Source organism: Haematobia irritans, chromosome 3 (genome assembly GCF_050003625.1).
Source record: "Haematobia irritans isolate KBUSLIRL chromosome 3, ASM5000362v1, whole genome shotgun sequence".
Taxonomy (NCBI): domain Eukaryota; kingdom Metazoa; phylum Arthropoda; class Insecta; order Diptera; family Muscidae; genus Haematobia; species Haematobia irritans.
Genome location: NC_134399.1, coordinates 181,048,549 through 181,076,106, shown reverse-complemented (window position 1 = coordinate 181,076,106; position 27,558 = coordinate 181,048,549). Strand labels below are relative to the sequence as shown.

Here is a 27,558-nt window from a genome sequence, read left to right as displayed (position 1 = left end):
ATATTTTTGAGTGCAAGCATATAATGTTCATAAACTAGCATAACATGTTTGGGACATATATGTCAATATGTTAGAACATATTATGTTTGGGACATAAAATGTTTGTAAATATAATATGCTTGGATGCAAACATATATTAATTTAGTAATAGCCTATAAACATATATGTGTTTAGTAGCTTGGAGCGCTATTTAACAGGGAGCTATATTGAATTAAGTTGGTGGTTGTTGCTTGTTATTACAAAATTAACATTTTATTTTTCCTTGGGCAATTGATCTGCTACTTCTTTGATCCTTACAAACTGTGTGGTCCGCTGTTCGAATCCCCGTCCGGCAAAAGGTAAAATTAAAATAAAACAAGTATATACGGCCGTAAGTTCGGCCAGGCCGAATCTTATGTACCCTCCACCATGGATTGCGTAGGAACTTCTACTAAAGGCTGGCATCCACAATCGAATTACTTGGGTTGCGATAACACTTGCCGATGGCAAGGTATCGTAAAACTTTTTAACACTGTCTTCTAAATTGTAAGTTAGCCCATACGGGGTATATATTAAACAAAAAAAGGCCGATTAAATACGTATATAATCTAGTTTGACAAAATTTTCTATAGAAATGAAACCTTGACAAAATTTTCTATAGAAATAAAATTTTGACAAAATTTTCTATAGAAATAAAAATTTGACAAAATTTTCTATAGAAATAAAAACTTGACAAAATTTTCTATAGAAATAAAATGTTGACAAAATTTTCTATGGAAGTAAAATGTTGACAAAATTTTCTATAGCAATACAATTTTGACAAAAATTTCTATAGAAATAAAATGTTGACAAAATTTTGTATAGAAATGAAATTTTGACAAAACTTAGTATAGAAATAAAATGTTGACAAAATTTTCTACAGAAATAAATTTTTTACAAAATTTTCTATAGAAATAAAATTTTGACAAACATTTCTATAGAATAAACTTTTGACAAAACTTTCTATAGAAATGAAATTTTAACAAAACTTTCTATAGTAATAAAATTTGACAAAATTTTCTATGGAAATAAAGTTTTGGTAGATTACAAAACTTTCTATAGAAATAAAATTTTGACAAAATTTTCTATGGAAATAAAATTTTGACAAACATTTGTATAGAAATAAACTTTTGACAAAACTTTCTATAGAAATGAAATTTTGACAAAACTTTCTACAGTAATAAAATTTGACAAAATTTTCTATGGAAATAAAGTTTTGGTAGATTATTTTTGGCGATTTGGACCAATTTTTGTGTAATAAGTCATCGGATATATATAACTAAAGACCGATATGGACCAATTTTTATATGGCTGTTAGAGGCCATATATTGACAAAATGTACCAAATTTCAACCGTATCGGATGACTTTTGCTCCTCCAAGAGGTTCAGGACGTCAAATCTGGGGACGGTTTATATGGGAACTATATATAATTATGGACCGATATGGACCAATTTTTGCATGGTTGTTAGAGACCATATACTAACACCATGTACCAAATTTCAACTGGATCGGATGAATTTTGCTCTTCCAAGAGGATCCGGAGGTCAAATCTGGGGATCGGTTTATATGGGGGCTATATATAATTATGGACCGATATGGACCAATTTTTGCATGGTTATTAGAGGCCGTAAACTAACATCAGGTACCAAATTTCAACCGGATCGGATGAATTTTGCCCCTCCAAGAGGCTCCGGAGGTCAAATCTGGGGATCGGTTTATATGGGGGCTATATATAATTATGGACCGATATGGACCAATTTTTGCATGGTTGTTAAAAACCGTACTTGGGTTGTGGTATCTTAAAGCTTCTTAACATCGTTTTCTAAATTGTGAGTTAGTCCATACGTGGTAGAGAGCCAGAATTGAAATATGGGGGTCGCTTATATGGGGGCTATATACAATTATGAACTTGATATGGACCAATTTTTGTGTGATTGAGGATCGATTTATCTGAGGGCTATGTATTACTATAGACCGATATGGACCTAGTTAGGCATGGTTTTTAACGGTCATATACTAGCACAATGTACTAAATTTCAACTGACTCGGATGAAATTTGCTCCTCCAAAACCAATTCTCGGGATCGGTTTACATGGGGCCTATATATGATTGTGGACTTATATGGACCACTTTTGGTAGGGTTGTTAAATATCACTACCACCACGTATCAAATTTCAACCAGATCGGATGAATTTTGCTTCTCAAAATCTGAGAATCGGTTTGTATGGGGGCTATATATAATTATCCTGCATGGTTATTGGATACCATATACTAATATCACGTACCAAATTTCAATCGAATCGGATGAAATTTGCTTCTCTTAGAGGCTCCGCAAGCCGAAACTGGGGATCGGTTTATATGGGAGCTATATATAATTATGGACCGATTTCGACCAATTTTTGCATGGGTGTTTGAGGCCATATATTAACACCATGTACCAAATTTCAGCAGGATCGGATGAAATTTGCTTCTTTTAGAGGCTCGGCAAACCGAATCTGGGGATCGGTTTATATGGGGGCTATATATAATTATGGACCGATATGGACCACTTTTTGCATGGTTGTTAGAGACCATATACTAACACAACATACCAAATATGAACCAAACCTGGTATGTTTATTTGAGACTATATACGTACACTACGTACCAAATTTCAACCGGATCGGATAAATTTTGTTCCTCCAAGAGGCTCCGCAAGCCAAATCTGGCGGTCGGTTTATATGGGGGCTATGCGTAAAAGTGGTCCGATATGGCCCATTTGCAATACCATCCGACCTACATCAATAACAATTTCGTATGCTAAGTTTTAAGTCGATAGCTTGTTTCGTTCGGAAGTTAGCATGATTTCAACAGACGGACGGACGGCTCAGATGCTTAGAACGACTCAGAATTTCATCACGACCCAGAATATATATACTTTATGGGGTCTTAGAGCTATATTTCGATTTGTTACAAACGGTATGACATAGTTAATTGTACCGATGGGGGCGTAGCCCCTCGAGCTACACCAAATGGCTATTTCTATGGTGCTATTCTGTTATACATTCTATTATTACATTACCGTTTTTCTCAATTCGTTTGGTATTTGAGATTTTCTGTGATAAACATTTTGTCTGAATTGAGGGGAAATCGCTTTTATATATCATAAATAATTTTTTTTTTAACTTATGAATGCGATTCATGGATCCATAGTTGACATACAAGAATGTTAGTGTATATTGAGACCCACTTTTTTTACGCGATAAACAAAAATAAAAACCGAAATATTTTTCTTGACTGCAAAACTTAAAATGTTAATCAATTTATGTAATGAAAAGTCAATTATTTTTTTTTTTTTTTTGACTGCAACAAACTATTCAATAATCTGTATAATCTCCTTTATCTATCCTAAATATAAGCTTTTTGTGGACACTCAAAGAACCAATTCCTATCTTAAATCTTTGAGTATGGACATGATTTTCTCCCAGTGATAACAATATTGCCATGCTCATGAGTTAACCCAGATATTTGTTGAAAATCATCTTTACGAGATCTACACGTATTGTGGTAAACTTTTTCAACGACCTTCATACCTGAATACTGAGGTAGAATGATTCATTTATTTTTTGGCATCACTGCCAAATGTTGCTTACCAGCGAAATGTATTTAAAATCTCATTTCATTATAAGAACTTAATTTGTTACAATCGCTAGTGACCGAAAAATTTCCACTGCCCACCCCCACACCTGGCCTCAAATTGCATTAGTCCTTATTTTTCGAATACGTAGCATTTGAAACCATTTGGTTGCCATTGTGCGGCAGGTTCTACATTCACTAATTATCGGTCAATTATCAGCAAAAATCTAGAAGAAACGAAATCTTCTGGATATTATAACCAACAAATGGTACTGCCAGGAGACTTTAAACATAGAACAAGTACATACGGCCGCAAGTTCGGCCAGGCCGAATCTTATGTACCCACCACCATGGATTGCGTAGAAACTTCTACGAAAGACTGTGATTTAGTCCATACATGGTATATATTAGACAATAAAGTTATGTATAGTTAAGTCTACAAATAATTACGAATCGATATGGACTTTTTGTACGTAGAGAGCAAGAATTGAAATATGGGAGTCGCTTATATGGGGGCTATATACAATTATGAACTTGATATGGACCAATTTTTGTGTGATTGGGGATCGATTTATCTGAGGGCCATATATAACTATAGACCGATATGGACCTAGTTAGGCATGGTTGTTAACGACCATATACTAGCACAATGTACCAAATTTCAACTCACTCGGATGAAATTTGCTCTTCCAAGAGGTTCCAAAACCAAATCTCGAGATCGGTTTATATGGGGCTATGTACGATTATGGACTGATATGGACCACTTTTGGCATGGTTGTTAAATATCATATACTACCACCACGTACCAAATTTCAAGCAGATCGGATGAATTTTGCTTCTCCAAAAGACACCGGAGGTCAAATCTGGGGATCGGTTTATATGGGAGCTATATATAATTATGGACTGATAGGAACCAATTCCTGCATGGTTGTTGGATACCATATACTAACATCATGTACCAAATTTCAACCGAATGACAAGAATTTTGCTCTTCCAAGGGGCTCTGGAGGTCAAATCTGGGGATCGGTTTATATAAGGGCTATTTATAATTATGGACCGATATGGACCAATTTTTGCATGGGAGTTTGAGGCCATATATTAACACCACATACCAAATTTCAACTGAATCAGATGAATTTTGGTCTTCCAATAGGTTCCGGAAGTCAAATCTGGTGATCGGTATATATGGGGGTTATATATAATTATGAACCGATGTGGACCAATTTTTGCATGGTTGTTATAGACCATATACTAACATCATGTACAAAATTTCAGCCGGATCGGATAAAATTTGCTTCTCTTAGCGGCCTCGCAAGCCAAATCGGGGGATCGGTTTATATGGGGGCTATATATAATTATGGACCGATGTCGACCAATTTTTGCATGGTTGTTAGAGACCATATACTAACACCATGTACCAAATTTCAGCCGGATCGGATGATATTTCCTTCTCTTAGAGGCCTTGCAAGCCAAATCGGGGGATCGGTTTATATGGGGGCTATATATAATTATGAACCGATGTGGACCAATTTTTGCATGGTTGTTAAAGACCATACATTGACACCATGTACCAAATTTCAGCCGGATCGGATGAAATTTGCTTCTCTTAGGGGCCTCGCAAGCCAAATCGGGGGATCGGTTTATATGGGGGCTATATATAATTATGGACCGATGTGGACCAATTTTTGCATGGTTGTTAGAGACCATATACTAACACCATGTACCAAATTTCAGCCGGATCGGATGAAATTTGCTTCTCTTAGAGGCCTCGCAAGCCAAATTTTGGGATCCGTTTATATGGGGGCTATACGTAAAAGTGGACCGATATGGCCCATTTGCAATACCATCCGACCTACATCAATAACAACTACTTGTGCCAAGTTTCAAGTCGATAGCTTGTTTCGTTCGGAAGTTAGCGTGATTTCAACAGACGGACGGACGGACGGACGGACGGACATGCTCAGATCGACTCAGAATTTCACCACGACCCAGAATATATATACTTTATGGGGTCTTAGAGCAATATTTCGATGTGTTACAAACGGAATGACAAAGTTAATATACCCCCCATCCTATGGTGGTGGGTATAACAAGGTATACTTGTGGATACTGGAAAAAAGTAAGAGAGATGAAATAGCAGACATACCAACGTACAGACTACATCCTCGTTCTGGCATAGATGGGCTAAAGAAAAAAAAAAGCGACAAGAGATGTTACTGATATCCCAGTTAGTTTGCTGCCTTGCGTCCTATAGCTGCTGTTGTTGATGACGAGAATGGTATTTGTGATTGCGATTGTGATGATGATTGCTGCTGCTGCTGTTACCAGTATAGTTCACTACGTTTTCTTCTGATTATTTTGTAATTGTTATAAATGAAGGGAAATCTGAGCTCATACTCAGATTCTATCCATACCTACATTTAGGAGATATTAGGGTGGTGATATAAAAGGTCCTGGAGAACAATGGAACAAATAATAACGTCAAATTGGACACATTCATGCTTAATATGGTTTAATGTGAGTAAAAATCTTAGACTCAAAATCATACGAAAGGCGTTATTTCACCGGATTTTTTGCACCCTTACACTGAAAAAAAATATTGTCATAAGGTCAAAGATTTCATGTCTTTAAAATACGAATGCAAAATTTGCTTAGCATAGAAGACGCACTTCTATAATTTAGAGTTTTTCTCCTTATCCAAAAGTCGATAAACTTTTTAATGAAGTCGTATTGTCCGTATAATTAAGTGATTCCAAATTTCACCACGTACCAAATTTCAACCGGATCGGATGAATTTTTCTCCTCCAAGAGCTCCAAAGGTCAAATCTAGCGATCGGTTTAAATAGGGGTTACATATAATTAACATAAAATCGGTATGGACAAATTTTTGCATGGTTTTTAGAGACCATATACTTACACCACGTACCAAATTTCAACCGAATCGGATGGATTTTGCTCTTCCAAGGGGCTCCGGAGGTAAAATCTGGCGATCGGTTTATATGGGGGCTACATATAATTATGGACCGATATGGACCAATTCCTGCATGGTTGTTAGAGACCATATACTAAAACCACGTACCAAATTTCAATCGAATCGGATGAATTCTGTTCATCCATGAGGATCCGGAGATCAAATCTGGGGATCGGTTTATATGGGGGCTATATATAATAGTGGACCGATGTGGACCAATTTTTGCATGGTTGTTAGAGACCATATACTAACACCATGAACCAAATTTTAGCCGGATCGGCTTCGCAAGCCAAATCAGGGGATCGGTTTATATGGGGGCTATATAGAATTAGGGACCGATGTGGACCAATTTTTGCATGGTTGTTAGAGACAATATACTAACATCGTGTACAAATTTGAACCGGATCGGACGAGTTTGCTTCTCTTAGAGGCTCCGCCAACCAAATCTGGGGATGGGTTTATATGGGGGCTATATATAATTAGGGACCGATATGAACCAATTTTTGCATGATTGTTAGAGACCATATACTTACACCACGTGCCATATTTCAACCGCATCGGATGAATTTTGGTCTTCTAAGAGGCTCCGGAGTTCAAATCTGGGCATGGGTTTATATGGGGGCTATATATAATTATGGACCTAGGTGGATCAATCTTTGTTAGATACCATATACTGACACCACGTACCAAATTTCAAATGGATCGGATGAATTTTGCTCCTCTAAGAGGCGTCGGAGTTCAAATCGGGTGACCGGTTTATATGGGGGCTATATATAATTAGGGATCGATGCGGACCAATTTTTGCATGGTTGTTAGAGACCATATACCAAATTTCAGCCATATCAGATGAAATTTGCTCCTCTTTGAGGCTCCACAAGTCAAATTTGGTGATCGGTTTATATGGGGGCTATGTATTATTGGACCGATGTGGACCAATTTTTGCATGGTTGTTAGAGACCATATACCAAATTTCAGCCATATCGGATGAATTTTGCTTCTCCAAGAGGCTCTGCAAGCCAAATCTGGGTGTCGGTTTATATGGGGACTATACGTAAAAGTGGTCCGATATGGCCCATTTGCAATACCATCCGACCTACATCAATAACAACTAATTTTGCCAAGTTTCAAGTCGATAGCTTGTTTCGTTCGGAAGTTAGCGCGATTTCAACAGACGGACGGACGGACATGCTCAGATCGACTCAGAATTTCACCACGACCCAGAATATATATACTATATGGGGTCTTAGAGCAAGATTTCAATGTGTTAAAAACAGAATGACAAAGTTAATATACCCCCATTCTATGGTCGAGGGTATAATAATCCCAGGTTCAAATCTCACCAGTGGCAAATTTGTGATCATATATATTTTTATACCCTCCACCATAGGATTGGGGTATATTAACTTTGTCATTCCGTTTGTAACACATCGAAATATTTCTCTAAGACCCCATATAGTATATATATTCTGGGTCGTGGTGAAATTCTGAGTCGATCTGAGCATGTCCATCCGTCCGTCCGTGTGTTGAAATCACGATAACTTCCCAACGAAACAAGCTATCGACTTGAAACTTGGCAGAAGTAGTTGTTATTGATGTAGGTCGGATGGTGTTGCAGATGGGCCATATCGGTCCACTTTTACGTATAGCCCCAATATAAGCGGACCCCCAAATTTGGCTTGCAGACACCCTAAGAGAAGCAAATTTCATCCGATCCGGCTGAAATTTGGTACATGGTGTTAGTATATGGTCTCTAACAACCGTGCAAAAATTGGTCCACATCGGTCCAATAATACATAGCCCCCATATAAACCGATCACCAGATTTGGCTTTCGGAGCCTATAAAAGAAGCAAATTGCATCCGATCCAGCTGAAATTTGATACCTGATATAAGTATATGGTGCTAAACAGCTATGCAAAAATTGGTCCTCATCGGTCCATAATTATATATAGCCCCCATATAAACCGATCCCCAGATTAGGCTTGCAGAGCCTCTAAGAAAAGACCATTCATCCGATCCGGCCGAAATTTGGTACATGGTGTTAGCATATGGTCTCTAACAACTATGCAAAAATTGGTCCACATCGGTCAATAATTATATATAGCCCCCGTATAAACCGAACTCCCGATTTGGCTTGCGGAGCCTCTAAGAGAAGCAAATTTCATCCGATCCGGCTGAAATTTGGTACATGGTGTAAGTATAGGGTCTCTAGTGACCATGCAAAAATTGGTCCACATCGGTTGATAATATATAGCTCCCATGTAAACCGATCACCAGATTTGACCTCCGGAGCCTCTTGGAAGACCAAAATTCGTCTGATTCAGTTGATATGTGGTACGTGATGTTAGTATATGGCATCCAATAACCATGCAGGAATTGGTTCATATCAGTCCATAATTATATATAACCCCATGACCTCCGGTGCCTTTTGGAGAAGCAGAATTCATCTGATCTGGTTGAAATTTGGTACGTGGTGGTAAAGGGATATACGGTCAAAATTTGGTCAATATAAACTTGACGTATTTCTTTCAATTTTGCATTTAAAAAACCTGAACACCCCTCATTTTGAAGGTGTGTGTGTGTGTAGAATGTTGATCCTGTTTTGATTTTGGAATTCACTCTTCAGTTGTCAAAGTGCCGTCCAAGCAAGAAGAATCCGAGCTACTCGCACGCAAAGCTGGCAAAATCGCTAAAAGTTGCCAAACCAACCGTTACAAATGTAACTAAAGTGTTTGGGGAACGTTTGTCGACAGCCAGGAAGTCTGGATCGGGGGGAAATCGAAAACCGGAAGCCGCTGAGACGACAAAGAGAGTTGCCGGTAGTTTCAAGCGAAACCCTAGTGTTTGCACAGAACCACAAAGTTGATATGTCGCCCGTAGAACAACTTAGATTTTCTTTATATTTTTACCCGTTCAAACATTGCCTTTTTAAAAACCCAACGACCGAGTAAAAATTCAGTTTAAATAATTTGTTTTATTACAATAATTATTTTCAATGTAACTATGCCGAACAACAAGAGTTAATATTCTATTTGTTTTAATATAACAAGTTCAAACATTGTTTTCCTTTATTCGAGCAACGCGTTGGTGACAAACAATAATCGACAACTAACTTTAACTTTGATCATCTCTTCCCACTGAACCACGAAAAGAACCAAAAGATGACAGTTATTGATATGTATGTATGTACATACATACATGCATTCAACCAATGTATCAAATTTGCAAGCATTATGAAAAACAAATAACAAGCAAAAGCATAAACGATATTTATGCTTTGTTGTTGTTGTTGTTTTCTTCAACTATACCCACGACCAACATAAGCAGTGGGAAGAGATCGATCAAACCAAAACAAACTATAATAACTAATGTAACATTAAATGATCGAAAACAAACGAAAAACGAATATAGGTCATAGAACTAAAAGAGAGTAAAGTAAATAAACGAAATGAATTTGAAAGTAAATATTAGGGTGGGGAAACATTAAAGGGATGTAAATAAAATTTAAATAAAGAACAATTAAACGACTAATAAAATAAATAGTGAAGAATAAATAAAATAAAAACAATAAATTAATAAATATATAAATTAAAGTAATATAAATGACATAAAATACGATCTGCCCCAACATTCTCCCGCCGTTGAAACCTCCATGTTTCAAACCTCTTCATTATTTGGTAGGGGAGCCACTTTGTGAATTGGCCGAGTACAAATTCCAGATTTAGTTTTCAGTTCAACCACACGAACCTTTCCATCACGGCCTAGAATAGGTTTTGTAACACGAGCTAGTAACCATTGTTGTGGCGGAGTGTTGTCTTCATGTATTAGAACTAGTTGCCCTTCTTTTATGTTGTTATTGTCTTTGAACCACTTTGACCTTTGTTGTAAAGATAGCATATAATCTCGGGACCACATTTGCCAAAATTGTTGTTTCAAAAATGAGACCCTTTGCCACCGAGACAATAATGATGATTGGGATGAATCGATATGTTTATCGGGAACTGCAACCAATGAAGAACCAATAAGCAGATGACCAGGCGTTAGGGCTTCACCATCATTGGGATCGTTTGATATTGGAGCGATGGGGCGCGAATTTAAAATTGCCTCAACGTCAATTATGACTGTTTGTAGCTCTTCGAAAGTAAGATATGCTTTGCCAACGTTCTTTATAAGTAGCGTTTTTGTAGATTTGACGGCTGCTTCCCACAGTCCGCCAAAATGTGGGGCACGGGGAGGTATAAAACAAAATTCGAAACCAAGTTGACAACAAAGTGATTTCATGTCGTGGACCACATCATCTCGAAAAAGACTTTCTTTTAATTCTTTGATTTGGTTACGTGCTCCAACGAAATTAGTGGCGTTGTCGCAATACAACTTTTGGGGTATGCCACGTCTTCCAACAAATCTTTTGAGACACAAGATGAAATTGTTTGTCGATAGGTCCGAAACTAGTTCTAAATGAACTGCCTTGGAAGTGAAACACACAAATACAGCTATGTATGTTTTATAAGGCACTTTTCCTCGGATACGGTACGACGTCATGAATGGACCACAAAAATCAACACCAGCAATCAAAAATGGGCGTTGAGCTCGAAGTCGATCTGATGGCAAATTTCCCATCAACTGTTCCATCAATTTCGGTTTGTAATGAAAACAATGAACGCAATTGCGAACAACTTTGCGTACAACATCTCTGGCGTTTACAATCCATATTTTCTGGCGCAATAGTCCCAACAACACTTTTGCTCCAGCGTGTAAATGTGAGCGATGAACATGCTCAATATACAATTTAACGAAGCGATGGTCTTTTGGTAATAGTGCTGGAAATCTTGCATCATATGGAATGGGCGCTTGGGACAAACGACCACCAACACGAAGAATTTTGACTGTGGTTGCTCCAAGTGTCATCTCATGTACAAATGGTGAAAGTTTTTGAAGCGATGGGTTTACCAGACCACCATTACTCAGTGATTTGATATCGGCACCAAAACACCACATCTGGATGTGAGCCACAATTCTCCAAAAACCTTCTTCTAATTCATCTGGGGACAAATGAATTACATCAGAAATATTCACATCTTTCTTAGCAGGACATCTGTTGAATATACGAAAAATATAAGCAATTATTCTAATAAATTTAATATAGGAAGAATGCTTATCGAGAAGGTCATCTATGATGTTGACTTCTGATGAATTTGCCACAAAAACAGCTGCCTTTCTACGTTCGAGAATTTCGATGTTCAATTGTTCTTCAGTTCCGGGCCATTTTGTAATATCTTCTTCCAAAAACGAAGGGCCACTAAACCAAATGGTATTAGAAATTTCCTCCGCGCTACATCCACGCGAAACCACATCAGCAGGGTTACTCTTCGAAGGGACGTGTCTCCAGCTAACATTTCTTGTTTTCTCCTGTAGTTCAGAAATACGATTTGCCACAAAACAATTCAACGTCGACGAATGTAATTTAAGCCATTGTAGTACGATTTTGGAATCAGTCCAAAAATATATCGATGAGACAAAACTTGAAATTTTTGGTTGTATTTTGAGCCATGTGTTATTCAGCAATACTGCTGCGCACAATTCGAGCCGTGGTAGTGATTGTGCCTTAATTGGGGCCACTTTGGATTTTGCAATTAAAAGGGTCGTTTTGTATTCTCCCTTAAGACAAACTCGATAGTAAATACAACAACCATATGCTCGTTGCGAGGCGTCAGCAAATCCGTGAATTTCTCCAAGAGTATCATTTGAGGTTAAAACATACCTGGGGACTTCAACTTTATGTATGTAATTTAAATCCGATTTAATTTGGAGCCATAATGATTTAAGATGTTCAGTTAATGGGTCATCCCATCCAATGTTTTGCACCCACATTTCTTGAAGAAGTATTTTGCATCGAATGACAATGGGGCTCAATAGTCCAAGCAAGTCATAGATTTTTGATACAATTGACAAAACAGATCTTTTTGTAGGATTCATCACATCTGGTAACTCGAATCGGTAAGTAAAAACGTCCTCCTTGGGTTTCCAAGACATACCCAAGGCTTTTGCAACTTCATCTTCACTTGTTTTAATGGTGATTTCTGCATCTTGATTTGAACCGAACATGATGTTATTGCTGTTCCATTTTGCTAACTCAAGGCCATGGAAACTTAATATTTTTACTAGCTCGTTTTTCTTTTGAGCCAGCGTTGCAAGGTCGTCAGCGCCGGTGAGTACATCATCCACGTATAAATCGTTGCGCAAAACTTCAGAACCACAAGGATGCGAGTGCGAATATTTATCTGCAATGAAAAACAAACTACGAATCGCCAAAAATGGGGCGGCAGATAAACCGTAGGTAACAGTATTCAGTTGATATACCTTTAAATGTTCATCTTTTTGATTTCTCCACAATATGAGTTGATATTTTCTATCATTTTCATCTATTCGAAATTGTCGATACATTTTAGAAATATCAGCAGTAAAAGCATACTTGTGTAAACGAAACGAAAATAGTGTGGTGATCAGGTCTTGTTGTATTGTTGGTCCAACCATCAAAATATCGTTCAATGATTTATTTGACGAACTACGAGAAGATGCATCAAATACAACTCTAATTTTTGTTGTAGTACTTTGTGGTCTCAAAACACAATGATGTGGTATTATGTAATAGGTACCACATAACGGTTGATTATAGAGCGACATGTGACCCAGGGACAAATACTCATCCATGAATTCTTTATACATTGACTTCAATTGTAGATCACGATCTAAACGTCTTTCCAGGGACAAAAAACGTTTTCGAGCAGCTTCGAACGAATCGCCGAGACATTTGGGATTTTCTTTAAATGGCAAGCGGACCACAACTCTTCCATCAAAATCTAATTTAACATTTTCAACAAAGTGATTTTCACATGCTGCTTCTTCTTCGGACAACATATTGGGATTCTTTTCGTATTCTTCTACTTCCCAAAATTTTTTTAGAGTTTTATCAAGATCCACTTCTAAAGAATTGACCATCAAATTGCATGTAAAATTAGATCTCGCTTGACCAGTACTTGCGATACCACCAACAATGTATCCAAAAACAGTATTGGTAAGGTTTGGCATACCATATCCAAGAGAAATTCGACCATCAAGTAATAAATCAAAAAATACTTCAGCACTCAAAAGAATGTCAATATGTTGCGGTTTGAAAAACAATGGGTCAGCTAACGGTATATCGGTGGGAATTTTCCAATTTGAAGTATATATGTACTCACCGGGCTGTACAGATGCAATTGTTGGGGTAACAGCAAAAGTTGAGGACCACTGGAACGAACTAATTCTTGATTTTATTGTAGCGGACACGGTAAATTTAATTCTGGTTCTAACTTCTCCAATTCCCGAAACTTCTTGTGAATATGGTCGAAATTTAAGCCGAAGCCTTTTTGCAGTTTCTTCTGAAATGAAATTGAGTTCGGAGCCGGAATCAAGTAAAGCTCTTACCGGTTGAAAAGTTCCACAATAATCTTTGATGAGAACCACAGCAGTCGGAATGATTGCCCTTTTACATGAGCGAGCCACAAGCGAAACTGGATTTTGATTACTAGTTGAAGGTTGCACTGTAGTAGTATTCGAAATGGTTGACTGTCCCGAGTTGTCTGGACTAAAAATGTGCAACACTGAGTGGTGAGTTGAATTACAAAATCTGCAACGTGATTTTGATGGACATTTTGAAACCATATGCCCCTTTCGCAGACAATTAATGCACAGGCCACCGCGTTTTACAAAATTAAAACGATCGGGAACTGCTATTGCCGAAAACGAAGAACAAGTTTGCAGATAATGATCAGTTGAATTACAATATACACAATTTGGATTTGAATTGACGAAAGTATGGGCAGTGCGATTAAAATTTTGCTTGGGCTTGACAAGTTTTGCTTTTTCACCAAATTCTGTCCTTTTTCCATGACTTTCGAGAAATTGACAACGAAGACTCAAAACATCATAGCAACAATCCCAAGAGGGCAACGATTTATATTCTTGTTTTTCATCATAATTCTGTTTCGTATCTGCATCCACTTTATTCAAAACCAAATGTACTAAAATTGCGTTCATAACATCTGCTTCAGACCCAAGCGACAACAAAGAACCACGAACAGCCGAAACAGTGTCAATAATATTCCGCAATGATGAGCTATCACCTTTTGCCATTTTCGGAATATCGAAAAGAGTGTTGATATGTTCCAAAAAAATCAATACCTTATTGTCATAACGTTCCTGGAGCCGTGTTAGTGCTTTCGGGTAGTTTTCCTCTGACACTTGAAAAGCTTCAACAACTGCCAAAGCGGGACCACTGAGACAGTTCAATAAATAATTGAATTTATCAACTGGGGTAATAGTTTGATTTTCATGGACCATGTTGTTAAATGTCGAAATAAATCTTTTATACTCGCCATATTTTCCATCAAAACGAGGCAATTTCAACGAAGGCAAACGAGATTGTGTTGAAATTCCGGCAATTGAAGCATTCATCAAAGTAGTATCACCAGGTATAGAACTACGACTTTTGTTCAGAAGGCCCAATATTTTTGCCTTTGCTGTTATGAAAAGTTCTTCCAAATCACTCCTCGATGTGTCAGCCGGACTAAGTGTTTCTATTTGAGTTTGGATGTGGCACAACTGTTTGAAGTATGATTCCAAAATTTGCAAACGACACTCTAAAATAGTGGAATCTACTTTTGCACCATCTTTTTCTACCTTTTTATGCATGTTGCTGATATTCCTCTTCATAGAGCTACGTTGCTGTTTAAGAGAAGACAAATCAGCACCACTTGCTTCTTCAGAAGCATCATTATCGTCTCTCGTCATTTTGCAAACTTAAGAGAACGTCAACGACGAAAGAGAAAATTGCGTTTCTTATATTTCAGGAACAACAATTTTGCAATTAGCGCTTTCCAATAAATATGGCGCTAATTTCCACTAAATTGGAATTTTATGTATCACCAAGCCAAGCTTTATAATTGTTACCTAACAACAATTCACTTTGATTCTGCTAAGAAACTCCGAGTTGAATTTCTTTCAAAATAATTACGACGGCAGCAATTAAAGTTGGTGTCCAAAGGTACAAAACTAACAGGATTTAACATCAGCAGTAGGGGCAACGAAAGCACGAATAACACAACAATGATGAAATACCCCACACCACTTCAAATGTACGAAAACCTTTTTCCACAACAAATTATTTTCAACTTTAAACACTGACCGTCCTGTCACGGTCGCCAAAATGTTTGCACAGAACCACAAAGTTGATATGTCGCCCGTAGAACAACTTAGATTTTCTTTATATTTTTACCCGTTCAAACATTGCCTTTTTAAAAACCCAACGACCGAGTAAAAATTCAGTTTAAATAATTTGTTTTATTACAATAATTATTTTCAATGTAACTATGCCGAACAACAAGAGTTAATATTCTATTTGTTTTAATATAACAAGTTCAAACATTGTTTTCCTTTATTCGAGCAACGCGTTGGTGACAAACAATAATCGACAACTAACTTTAACTTTGATCATCTCTTCCCACTGAACCACGAAAAGAACCAAAAGATGACAGTTATTGATATGTATGTATGTACATACATACATGCATTCAACCAATGTATCAAATTTGCAAGCATTATGAAAAACAAATAACAAGCAAAAGCATAAACGATATTTATGCTTTGTTGTTGTTGTTGTTTTCTTCAACTATACCCACGACCAACATAAGCAGTGGGAAGAGATCGATCAAACCAAAACAAACTATAATAACTAATGTAACATTAAATGATCGAAAACAAACGAAAAACGAATATAGGTCATAGAACTAAAAGAGAGTAAAGTAAATAAACGAAATGAATTTGAAAGTAAATATTAGGGTGGGGAAACATTAAAGGGATGTAAATAAAATTTAAATAAAGAACAATTAAACGACTAATAAAATAAATAGTGAAGAATAAATAAAATAAAAACAATAAATTAATAAATATATAAATTAAAGTAATATAAATGACATAAAATACGATCTGCCCCAACACCTAGGTTAGGTTAGGTTAGGTGGCAGCCCGATGTATCAGGCTCACTTAGACTATTCAGTCCATTGTGATACCACATTGGTGAACTTCTCTCTTATCACTGAGTGCTGCCCGATTCCATGTTAAGCTCAATGACAAGGGACCTCCTTTTTATAGCCGACGGCCAAAGCGCGATCCCGGAGGCTGTACACGACGATGCTGACGAAGTTTGACTGCGTGGTAATGGACGACGAAACCTACGTCAAAGCCGACTACTTGCAGCTTCCGGGACAGGAGTTTTATACGGCAAAAGGAAGGGGAAAGGTAGCAGATATTTTCAAGCACATAAAACTGTCAAAGTTCGCAAAGAAATATCTGGTTTGGCAAGCCATCTGTACCTGTGGCTTGAAAAGCAGCATTTTCATAGCTTCCGGGACTGTCAACCAAGAAATTTACGTAAAAGAGTGTTTGAATAAACGTCTGCTGCCTTTCCTGAAGAAACACGGTTGTTCCGTACTGTTTTGGCCGGATTTGGCATCTTGCCATTACGGTAAAAAGGCCATGGAGTGGTACGCCGCCAACAACGTCCAGGTGGTTCCCAAGGACAAGAACCCTCCCAACACGCCATAGCTCCGCCCAATTGAGAAATACTGGGCTATTGTCAAGCGGAACCTAAAGATGACCAAAAAAACTGCTAACGACAAGCAGCAGTTCAAGGCAAACTGGCTTTCTGCGGCGAAGAAGGTGGACAAGGTGGCTGTACAAAATCTGATCGCAGGTGTCAAGCGTGAGGCCCGGCAATTCGGATTTGGAAAAGCGAAAGAATTGAACTTGAAAAAGAAATTTAATTTGATTTTTTTAAATAAAAGATTTCACCGATTTACACGCGTTTTCCCTTGACCAAATTTTGACCGTATCACTCTTTAGTATATGGTATTTAACAACCATGCCAAAAGTGGTCCATATCAGTCCAAAATCATATATAACTAGCCCCCATATAAACCGATCCCGAGATTTGGTTTTGGAGCCTCTTGGAGGAGCAAATTTCATCCGAGTCAGTTGAAATTTGGTGTATTGTGCTAATATATGGCCGTTAACAACCATGCCTAACTAGGTCCATAACGGTCTATAGTGATATATAGCCCTCAGATAAATCGATCCCCAATCACACAAAAATTGGTCCATATCACACAAAACTTGGTCCATATCACACAAAACTTGGTCCATATCGAGTTATATAGCCCCCATATAAGCAACCACCATATTTCAATTCTGGCTCTTATAAAATTATATATTGTTCCATTTAACTCAATAAAAATCTCAAGTAATTTTCAAAACTTTCTCAAAATAACTTCCATGGCAGTGAAAAAATCAACAATATTTTCAAATCTCCGCGGGGTGAAATGTTTAGTTTTTTATTGATTTTCTGTTCTTTTTTGCGAGATTTAATTTTATAAATTAAAATCTTGAGTTTAAACCGTATTTGCTAGAACTCCTCTTTTGGAGCTTCAAGGGAAGTAAAAAAATTGAAGGAGGATCCCAGAATGCTCTTGAAAAGAATTTTATGGAACAACATTAAATTTTTTTAAAAAAATAAAGTTTCATTACATTTTCAATTGAATGTTTGTATCCAACCCAATATACCAATATGAACAACACATATAGTAAACTTGATTTTGTTTGCAATTACTTTTTGTAATGCCTTTTCAAGCATTCTTCTTTAGCTTAGATCCTTTAAAGTTTACCTTAGTGTTGACTTTTATGTCAAAAACTAATTTCCCGTAGAATTTCCTATCCTTTGTTATTTTAGATGTAATTACCTGTTAAAAAACAAAAAGAAACAGAGATATTTCTTTTCAAAACTTCCGCAATTGATATGAAGAGGAGCTATGTGGACAGTGACAAATAGATAGCAAATAAAATAAAAATAAAAGAACAGGAAACATTTGTAGGAAATTGCAATAAAATTTCTATTTAATAAACTTTTAATAATGAATCAAGAGGAAATAAAAATGTATGTAGCTATAGGTAAAATTTCAGCCGGACAGAATTTTCTACATTGTCATAACGGATTACATGAAAATCTATATGTTACGGATATCAAATGATAGAAAATCTGGTCTATGGTAGATTATAGAATTTTAATATGAAAAATTCATGGTATGGTTTACGAGATTAAATTTAAAACTTTTATATACGGAGACTATATCATATTTGAAATTATTACAATCATTTTTATTTAAATTGTAAGGAAATCTTAAAAAATTTGTTCTAAGGGTTCAAGCAAACTTGGATAAAAATATATCTTTAAGGTGCAGGGCCAAGATTTAGATCTACACGCAAAATAATTATCCAAAGACGATAACTATTGTTTTTGGAAAAAATCGGTTCAGGTTTAGATACAGCTGCCATATATATTTATAACCGATCTGCTCATAAATGACGTATTTATCAACCGATCTTCTTCCAATTTCGTATAATCGAATATTCTGTGAGTCTCGTTGAAGAATATCAGTAAAATCGGTTCATATATAGCTCTTATATATAGATTTTGCCCGATTTTCACTCCTATGGCCCCAGAGGCCAAATGTGTACTCCGGATATATGTTCTTCTGATTTTAGCAAATATGCCCAAAATATCCACATGTTCCTTGAAAATCGTCACTGTTAAGTCGAAAACTCGTAAAAATGATTAAAATTTGCCTATACCCTAATATGTATATATCGACCTATAAATCATAAATGCACATTTGCGCAATTTTATGAAATTTAAATATTTCCAAAATTTTTATACCCTCCACCATAGGAATGGGGTATATTAACTTTGTCATTCCGTTTGTAACACATCGAAATATTGCTCTACGACCCCATAAAGTATATATATTCTGGGTCGTGGTGAAATTCTGAGTCGACCTGAGCATGTCCGTCCGTCCGTCTGTTGAAATGACGCTAACTTCCGAACGAAACAAGCTATCGACTTGAAACTTGGCACAGGTAGTTGTTATTGATGTAGGTCGGATGGTATTGCAAATGGGCCATATCGGTCCACTTTTACGTATAGCCCCCATATAAACGGACTCCCATATTTGGCTTGCGATTGCTCTAAGTGAAACAAATTTCATCCGGTCCGGCTGAAATTTGGTACATGGTGTTAGTATATGGTCTCTAACAACCATGCAAAATTGGTCCATATCGATCCACTTGTACGTATAAACGGACCCCCAAATACGGCTTGCGATTGCTCTAAGAGAAGCAAATTTCATCCGATCCGGCTGAAATTTGGTACATGGTGTAAGTATATGGTCTCTAACAACCGTGCAAAAATTGGTCCATATCGGTCCATAATTACATATAGCCCCCATATAAACCGATCCCCCGATTTGGCCTGCGAAGCCTCTAAGAGAACGAAATTTCATCCGATCCGATTGAAATTTGGTACGTGATGTTAGTATGTTGTCTCTAACCACCATGCCAAAAGTGGTCCATATCGGTCCATAATTGTATATAGCCCCCATATAAGCCGATCCGATCAATCACACAAAAATTGGTCCATATCGTTTCATAATCATGGTTGCCAATCGAGCCAAAAATAATCTACCAAAATTTCATTTTTATAGAAAACATTGTCAAAATAATATTTTTTACAGAAAAATTTGTCAAAATTTTATTTCTATAGAAAATTTTGTCAAATTTTTATTTCATTTCATGTTAGCCTGATACCGAAACGGGCAATTGACGTCCAAATGCATTATATCTAATTATACAATTATTTTTCGAGCTTTATGGACAGATATAGATTAAGGAACATGGTTAATAGAGCCATTGAAAAGAAAACGCCAGATACAAATCTATACACGCCTGGACTGTACATGTTTCGGTTCGGGCGAATGAACCTTTCCACAGCCTTTAGTATAGATCTGGCTGGGAGAGATAACTCAATTTTGGGCCCTTTATGCTAACTCCTTATGGAGAAAACATTTGGGAAATTTCCTCTTACAAATTGAATCATCTTTTCTCCCACTGTACATCATCTTTTCATATAACTTACAAGTCCCTTAATCTTATTTTTATTTCGTTTTGTTACATAGTAATGCAACAACACGAAATTTATTTTTAGAAAGCTAATTTGTTAGAATTCACCTAAGTGGTGAACAGTCGAACAATGCTTATTGTTTCTACAGTCAACTACAACATGTGACAATTAACAGAAACTGGTTTCCAGGATACAACAACAATTCTAACGCGTACATTAGTCGTGTTTTTCTTAGTTTTACGACGGGCTCATCGTTGCTTATTATATTTCATGTTAGCCTGATACCGAAACAGGCTCAATGGCTCTATTAACCATGTTCCTTAATCTATATCTGTCCATAAAGCTCGAAAAATAATTGTATAATTAGAGAAATATTTTATTTCTATAGAAAAGTTTGTCAAAATTTTATTTCTATAGAAAATTTTGTCAAAATTTCATTTCTATAGAAAGTTTTGACAAACTTTTATTCCTATAGAAAATTTTTTCCAAATTTTATTTCTATAAAAAAAATTTTTTTCCAAATTTTACTTCTATAGAAAATGTTGTCAACATTTTATTTTGTCAATATTTTATTTCTTTAGAAACTTTAAACTGAATAATATACGTATTTAAAGGGTGATACGGTCAAAATTTGGTCAAGGGAAAACGCGTGTAAATCGGTGAAATCGTTTATTTAAAAAATCAAATTAAATTTCATTTTCAAGTTCAATTAGTATAAAATTCGGAAAAATATTCAGTTAGGCTTTCGCTTTTCCAAATCGGAATTGCCGGGCCTCACGCTTGACACCTGCCATCAAATTTTGTACAGCCACCTTGTCCACCTTCTTCGCCGCAGAAAGCCAGTTTGCCTTGAACTGCTGCTCGTCCTTAGCAGTTTTTTTGGTCTTCTTTAGGTTCCGCTTGACAATAGCCCAGTATTTCTCAATTGGGCGGAGCTCTGGCGTGTTGGGAGGGTTCTTGTCCTTGGGAACTACCTGCACGTTGTTGGCGGCGTACCACTCCATGGCCTTGTTACCGTAATGGCAAGATGCCAAATCCGGCCAAAACAGTACGGAACAACCGTGTTTCTTAAGGAAAGGCAGCAGACGTTTATTCAAACACTCTTTCACGTAAATTTCTTGGTTGACAGTCCCGGAAGCTATGAAAATGCTGCTTCTCAAGCCACAGGTACAGATGGCTTGCCAAACCAGATATTTCTTTGCGAACTTTGACAGTTTTATGTGCTTGAAAATATCTGCTACCTTTCCCCTTCCTTTTGCCGTATAAAACTCCTTTCCCGGAAGCTGCTTGTAGTCGGCTTTGACGTAGGTTTCGTCGTCAGCATCGTCGTGTACAGCCTCCGGGATCGCGCTTTGGCCGTCGTATTTTGTTTATCATCGCGATTTGGAGTCACTACCTTCTTGTAAGTCGATAGTCCGGCTCGTTTTTTGGCTCGATGCACGGTTGTAGACGATACACCCAGCTTATTTGCGGCATCTCGGAGAGAGAGGTTAGAGTTTCGCTTGAAACTACCGGCAACTCTCTTTGTCGTCTCAGCGGCTTCCGGTTTTCGATTTCCCCCCGATCCAGTCTTCCTGGCTGTCGACAAACGTTCCCCAAACACTTTAATTACATTTGTAACGGTTGATTTGGCAACTTTTAGCGATTTTGCCAGTTTTGCGTGCGAGTAGCTCGGATTTTCGCGATGCGCGAGCAAAATTTTGATACGCTGCTCTTCTTGCTTGGACGGCATTTTGACAACTGAAGAGTGAATTCCAAAATCAAAACAGGAGCAACATTCTACACACACACCTTCAAAATGAGGGGTGTTTAGGTTTTTTAAATGCAAAATTGAAAGTAATGCGTCAAGTTTATATTGACCAAATTTTGACCGTATCACCCTTTAATCGGCCTTTTTTAGTTTAATACATACACTGAAAAAAAAGCATACTCGGTTCCAAAGATTTTGTCTTTACTTTAAAAAATTTGGTATTGATTCCGAGCCAAAGAAGCGGAGAATACAAGTAAGGATACTTTTAAGACACAATTCTCTTTTAAATTTAGGTTTTGTGTACTTGCTTCTAGGAAGCAAATTTTAATTTTTCGCTTTCTCAGCTTTTTTTCTTCATATGCTATCAAAGTCCTTTAAAAAGGAGTTAACGGCAACTTTATTTTCCAAATTAGGACTCGACTTCCAGTAGAAATTATGCTATGTTTGAAGTAAAAAAACTTCTTTAAAATAAAGTTTTGAAAAACATGTCCTATATTTGAACGATTTTTTGCTTTGTAGTCAAGATGCAAAAATACAACAAATTTAAAGACAATTTCATTAAATTTAAAGAATTTTTCTGAATTATTAAAGTCAAGTTGACCTTAGCCTATAAATTTTTTCTTTCATGTTAAGATACCCATTTTTAAGTCAAATCACTTAATTATAAGGACAATACGACTTCATTGAAAAGTTTATCGACTTTTGGACAAGGAAAATAACTTTATTTTAGAGAAATGCGTCTTCTATGCTAAGCAAAATTTGTATTCGTATTTTAAAGACATGAAATCTTTGACCTCACGACAATATTTTTTTCAGTGTACCACGTATGGACTATGTGATATATATTACGGTGTTAGGAAGTTTTAAGATACCTTGCCATCGGCAAGTGTTACCGCAACCCAAGTAATTCGATTGTGGATGACAGTCTTCAGTAGAAGACTGTCCAATCCATGGTGGAGGATACATAAGCTTCGGCCTGGCCGAACTTACGACCGTATATACTTGTTTTTAAATGTCTTCATCCAAATGAACTTTCAAGGCACAACTTCTAAAGCAATGTAAAGGATCCTTAAATGGAGTACTTCCGTCCATATACAAGCTCATGTAAAATTCGTTTGAAATGATCCAAGTTTGCACTACTTGCGGATCCAAACTACTTTTTTGGAAGCCCTTTTTTTTGCTGGGAAGTTTTATGAGACGGTCATCTCTAAATCGACTCGGAATTTAATTCTAAAACGATCGGTATGCTAAACGATTCGCCTCTGACTGGTCATTTTTGACGTTACAGACACATGCGCAAAGATATTATACCATGTACAGCAGTAGTGATGAAGGGTATCAAAATCTCACTTGATTAAACCCCAAATATTTTGATTTTACAAAAATGTCCGCTTTTTTCAAGATTTTTAATTGGTCTTCTTTATTCAGGACCATTAAAAATTTTACAATATGCAATTATACATTCATGATATTCAAAAGATTAATATTTGAGCAAAAATTTTACCATTAACACAGTGAATTGGCCATCATATCTATCAGCCTAGATGACCATCTTGAATCGCTTGTGATATCTGGAACATTTTATAGTTCAATTACAACATCCAACTGCTGTGAAAGCATCTTTGGCATGAACATCATCATAGTAACTGACAATAAAATTTAACTTTAATACTGTCTAGTGATTATTGCCATAAATTAAGTATCCCATCTTTAATGGCTCCTCACTTGTCGTGTGCATTTATGTTGGATCTCTTCAAGGAGCGTTATTCATATTTTTACGATTGTTGGTTGGAAACTTACAGCATTACTACAGTCATGAATTCTAAGTGCTCGGCTCAATCTAATTATGTTTGGGGCAAATGTTTTAAATATAAAACATCCGTTTTTTATCTGTCATGTACATTCATGTTATCAAATAAAATGGCAGCAAGCAATGTTATCCCCCCCCCCCAGGGACCATGAATTTCACAGCTCCCTAGACCTCTTTATAGGCCAATTGGCATGAACTTTTATATTATCCGTATAATGTTGACCCTTCTGGTTGAATTAAACATTTGCTAAGACACATTATAATTTTCTTTAGAATTTATGGTAGATTTCAACTTTGAACTTCAATTAAGGCTTACGTAAACATAACTCATACACATACACACACGCAGTCATACACACACATACGTTTATATCCATGTTTTATTCCCGCACATGTAATCAACAACTAAAGGGCACTATGTTAAATGTATTATGTCTCAATTGTACATTTCGACAGCATTCGGCAAATGATTCGAGATTCCTTGTCATACAGCTAAACTAGAGTCGGCGAGCGCATATTGATAAGAAACAAGTGAGTAAAGTAGAAAGTCGGGCGGGGCCGACTATATCATACCCTAAACCACCCCTACTGAATTAGTAAACATAAGAATTTGTGGGATACCATTGGTATAGGTTTTGGAGATTTCATACTTAAGAACATAAACATGTAAAAATCGGACAATATTATTATGTAAGAGCTACATGTAAATCTAAATACGATCAGCTAGTATATCAAAATTTGAATAACATTGGTTAATAAATAAGGGTATTATGGCCAAATATGCCAAAAATCGAGCGATGCATATATATGGGACCAGTATCTAAATCTGAGCCAATTTGTATAAAATTTTGCGGTCGTGATTGATACCACAGAAGGTTACCTTGCGTAAAATTTGAGTTTCCGTTAATAAATGAGACCACTATGGTCAAAAATAAGGTTAGTAGTGGCAAATTTTTCAAAATCGGGCGATACATATATATGGGAGCTATATCTAAATCTGAACCGATTTCGATGAAATTTTTCACATACACTTAGTGCTATAGAAAATTACATTTAGCCAACTTTGTGTACGATCGGCTGATAAATAAGGGTTTTACGGCCAAATTTGGCAAAATCGGACGATACATAAATATGGGAGCTATATCTAAATCTGAACCGATTTCGATGAAATTTTTCAGACTTAAAGGGTGACGAAAAACTTTATATATGCAAAATTTGATGACGATCGGTTTGTAAAAAAGCGCAACGTGACTTCATTTGTCGAAATCGGGCGATTCATATATATGGGAGCTATATCTAAATTTGATCCGATTTCTTCCAAATTCAATAGCGTTCGTCCTTGTGCCCAAAAAACACTCTGTACCAAATTTCATCCAAATCGGTTAAAATATTTGCGACCGGAATCCTGTGAACAACAAATACATGGACAGACGGACGGACAGACACCAAGCGCTACATCGACTCAGGAGATTCTGAGTCGATCTGTATATATTTTATGGGGACTAAAGTCAATATTTCTGGTAGGCTCATTTTTAGGCCGATCAAAGTTATTATACTCTGACCAATATGTGGTTTAGGGTATAAAAAGTTCGCCACCTGCATAGTCAAAGTTAGCCTAAAAATCGGGGTATGGGAGCATGGCCGACCTGCATACAAAGGATCGTGGGTTCGACCAAACACCAACATTTTCAGCGGTAGCCTATCCCCTCTCAGAAATGTTGGTGACATTTCTGAGAGTTTCATAGCTTCTCTAAGAGCACCCTCACAAAAAATCGCTTCTGTAACATATACTCCCAAACATATTTTGCTTCAAGCATATACATTTTTGGGTATTGCCCAAACATTTATATGTTTGATCTCTTCCAATATATAATATGTTTGAAAGCATATTGGTCTAAACAATATATGTTTGGGTAGTCTAAGTTCCAAACATTTTGTATTTTTGCATCCAAATTCAATAATGTTTCTTCCAAAAAACAATATGTTATTATGTGAACATATAATATGTTTGGCATTTTGCACCCAAAAATATTATATGCTTAAAAAAAATCTCCCACACAATATTGTGCTCAAAATTTTATTTATTTATTTATATATTTACAATCATAATGAATTATGAAAATAAACAGGTAATATAGGTGCTAACAACATAGGTTTTCGACCTGAATGCTCAAAATTTTGTTTCTGCCCAATTGTATATTCCCCCACATCTTTCTCACTTCCACGAGATTTTTTAGTTCTTAGCACCTTTTTCTGTAATACAAACATTGTAGAACAAATTATTCAATTTTATGATTTTTTTTATTTTAATTTTACCTTTTGCCGGACGGGGATTCGAACAGCGGACCACACAGTTTGTAAGGATCAAAGAAGTAGTTGATCAATTGCCCAAGGGAAAATAAAATGTTAATTTTGTAATAACAAGCAACAACCACCAACTTAATTCAATATCGCTCCCTGTTAATAGCGCTCCAAGCTACTAAACACATATATGTTTATAGGCTATTTCTAAATTAATATATGTTTGCATCCAAGCATATTATATTTACAAACATTTTATGTCCCAAACATAATATGTTCTAACATATTAACATATATGTCCCAAACATGTTATGCTAGTTTATGAACATTATATGCTTGCACTCAAAAATATTGTGTTTAAAAATTTGTGTTCCAAACATATAATGTTTATAGCCAAACATATGAAAAACAGTCTTTTTCATCCGTGTGGTTGCACCACAAAGTGAAACGGCATTTGTGATACCATCACAAGTGGTATCACAATGGAGTGGATAGTCTACTAACATAAGTGAGCCTAAAATATGGGGCTGCCCCTATACCTTACTTAACTTACCTATCAGGTTGCTTCTAGATCTAACCTACTTTTCTAAAATGCACCTATGGCAAATTTTTTCTTCGACTTTGTCATTCCGTTTGTAACACATCGAAATAATGCTCTAAGACCCCATAAAGTACATATGTATATTCTGCGTCGATCTGAGCATGTTCGTCCGTCGGTCCGCCTGTAGAAATCACGCTAACTTCCGAACGAAACAAGCTATCGACTTGAAACTTGGCACAAGTTGTTGTTATTGATGTATGTCGTATGGTATTGCAAATGGGCCATATCGGTCCACTTTTACGTATAGCCCCCATATAAACGGACCCCCAAATTTGGCTTGCGGATCCTCTAAGAGAAGCCAATTCCATCCGATCCGGCGGAAATTTGGTACATGGTCTCTAACAACCATGCAAAAATTGGTCCACATCGGTCCATAATTATATATATCCCCCATATAGACCGATCCCCCGATTTGGCTTGCGGAGCCTCTAAGAGAAGCAAATTTC

At 36.6% G+C, this 27,558-nt stretch overlaps 1 protein-coding gene and 1 long non-coding RNA gene across 2 annotated transcripts; both read right to left on the bottom strand.

The window, feature by feature from the left end:
• Nucleotides 1–10,260: 10,260 nt before the first annotated feature.
• LOC142231311 (uncharacterized) lies at nt 10,261–15,435 on the bottom strand. The gene has a single exon (XM_075301926.1). It carries the CDS (start codon nt 15,433–15,435, stop codon nt 10,261–10,263), a length of 5,175 nt encoding a protein of 1,724 aa, XP_075158041.1.
• A 10,838-nt stretch (nt 15,436–26,273) lies between these two features.
• On the bottom strand, nt 26,274–26,592 carry LOC142229772 (uncharacterized). The gene is made up of 2 exons (XR_012720487.1): nt 26,527–26,592; nt 26,274–26,463 (listed from the first exon to the last, which is right to left on the bottom strand). It is a non-coding gene; the product is annotated as an uncharacterized LOC142229772 (long non-coding RNA).
• Nucleotides 26,593–27,558: the final 966 nt, after the last annotated feature.

What these genes read in the sequence shown, in the direction of transcription:
- LOC142231311 (XM_075301926.1), bottom strand. Translation starts at nt 15,435, where the DNA reads ATGACGAGAGACGATAATGATGCTTCTGAAGAAGCAAGTGGTGCTGAT.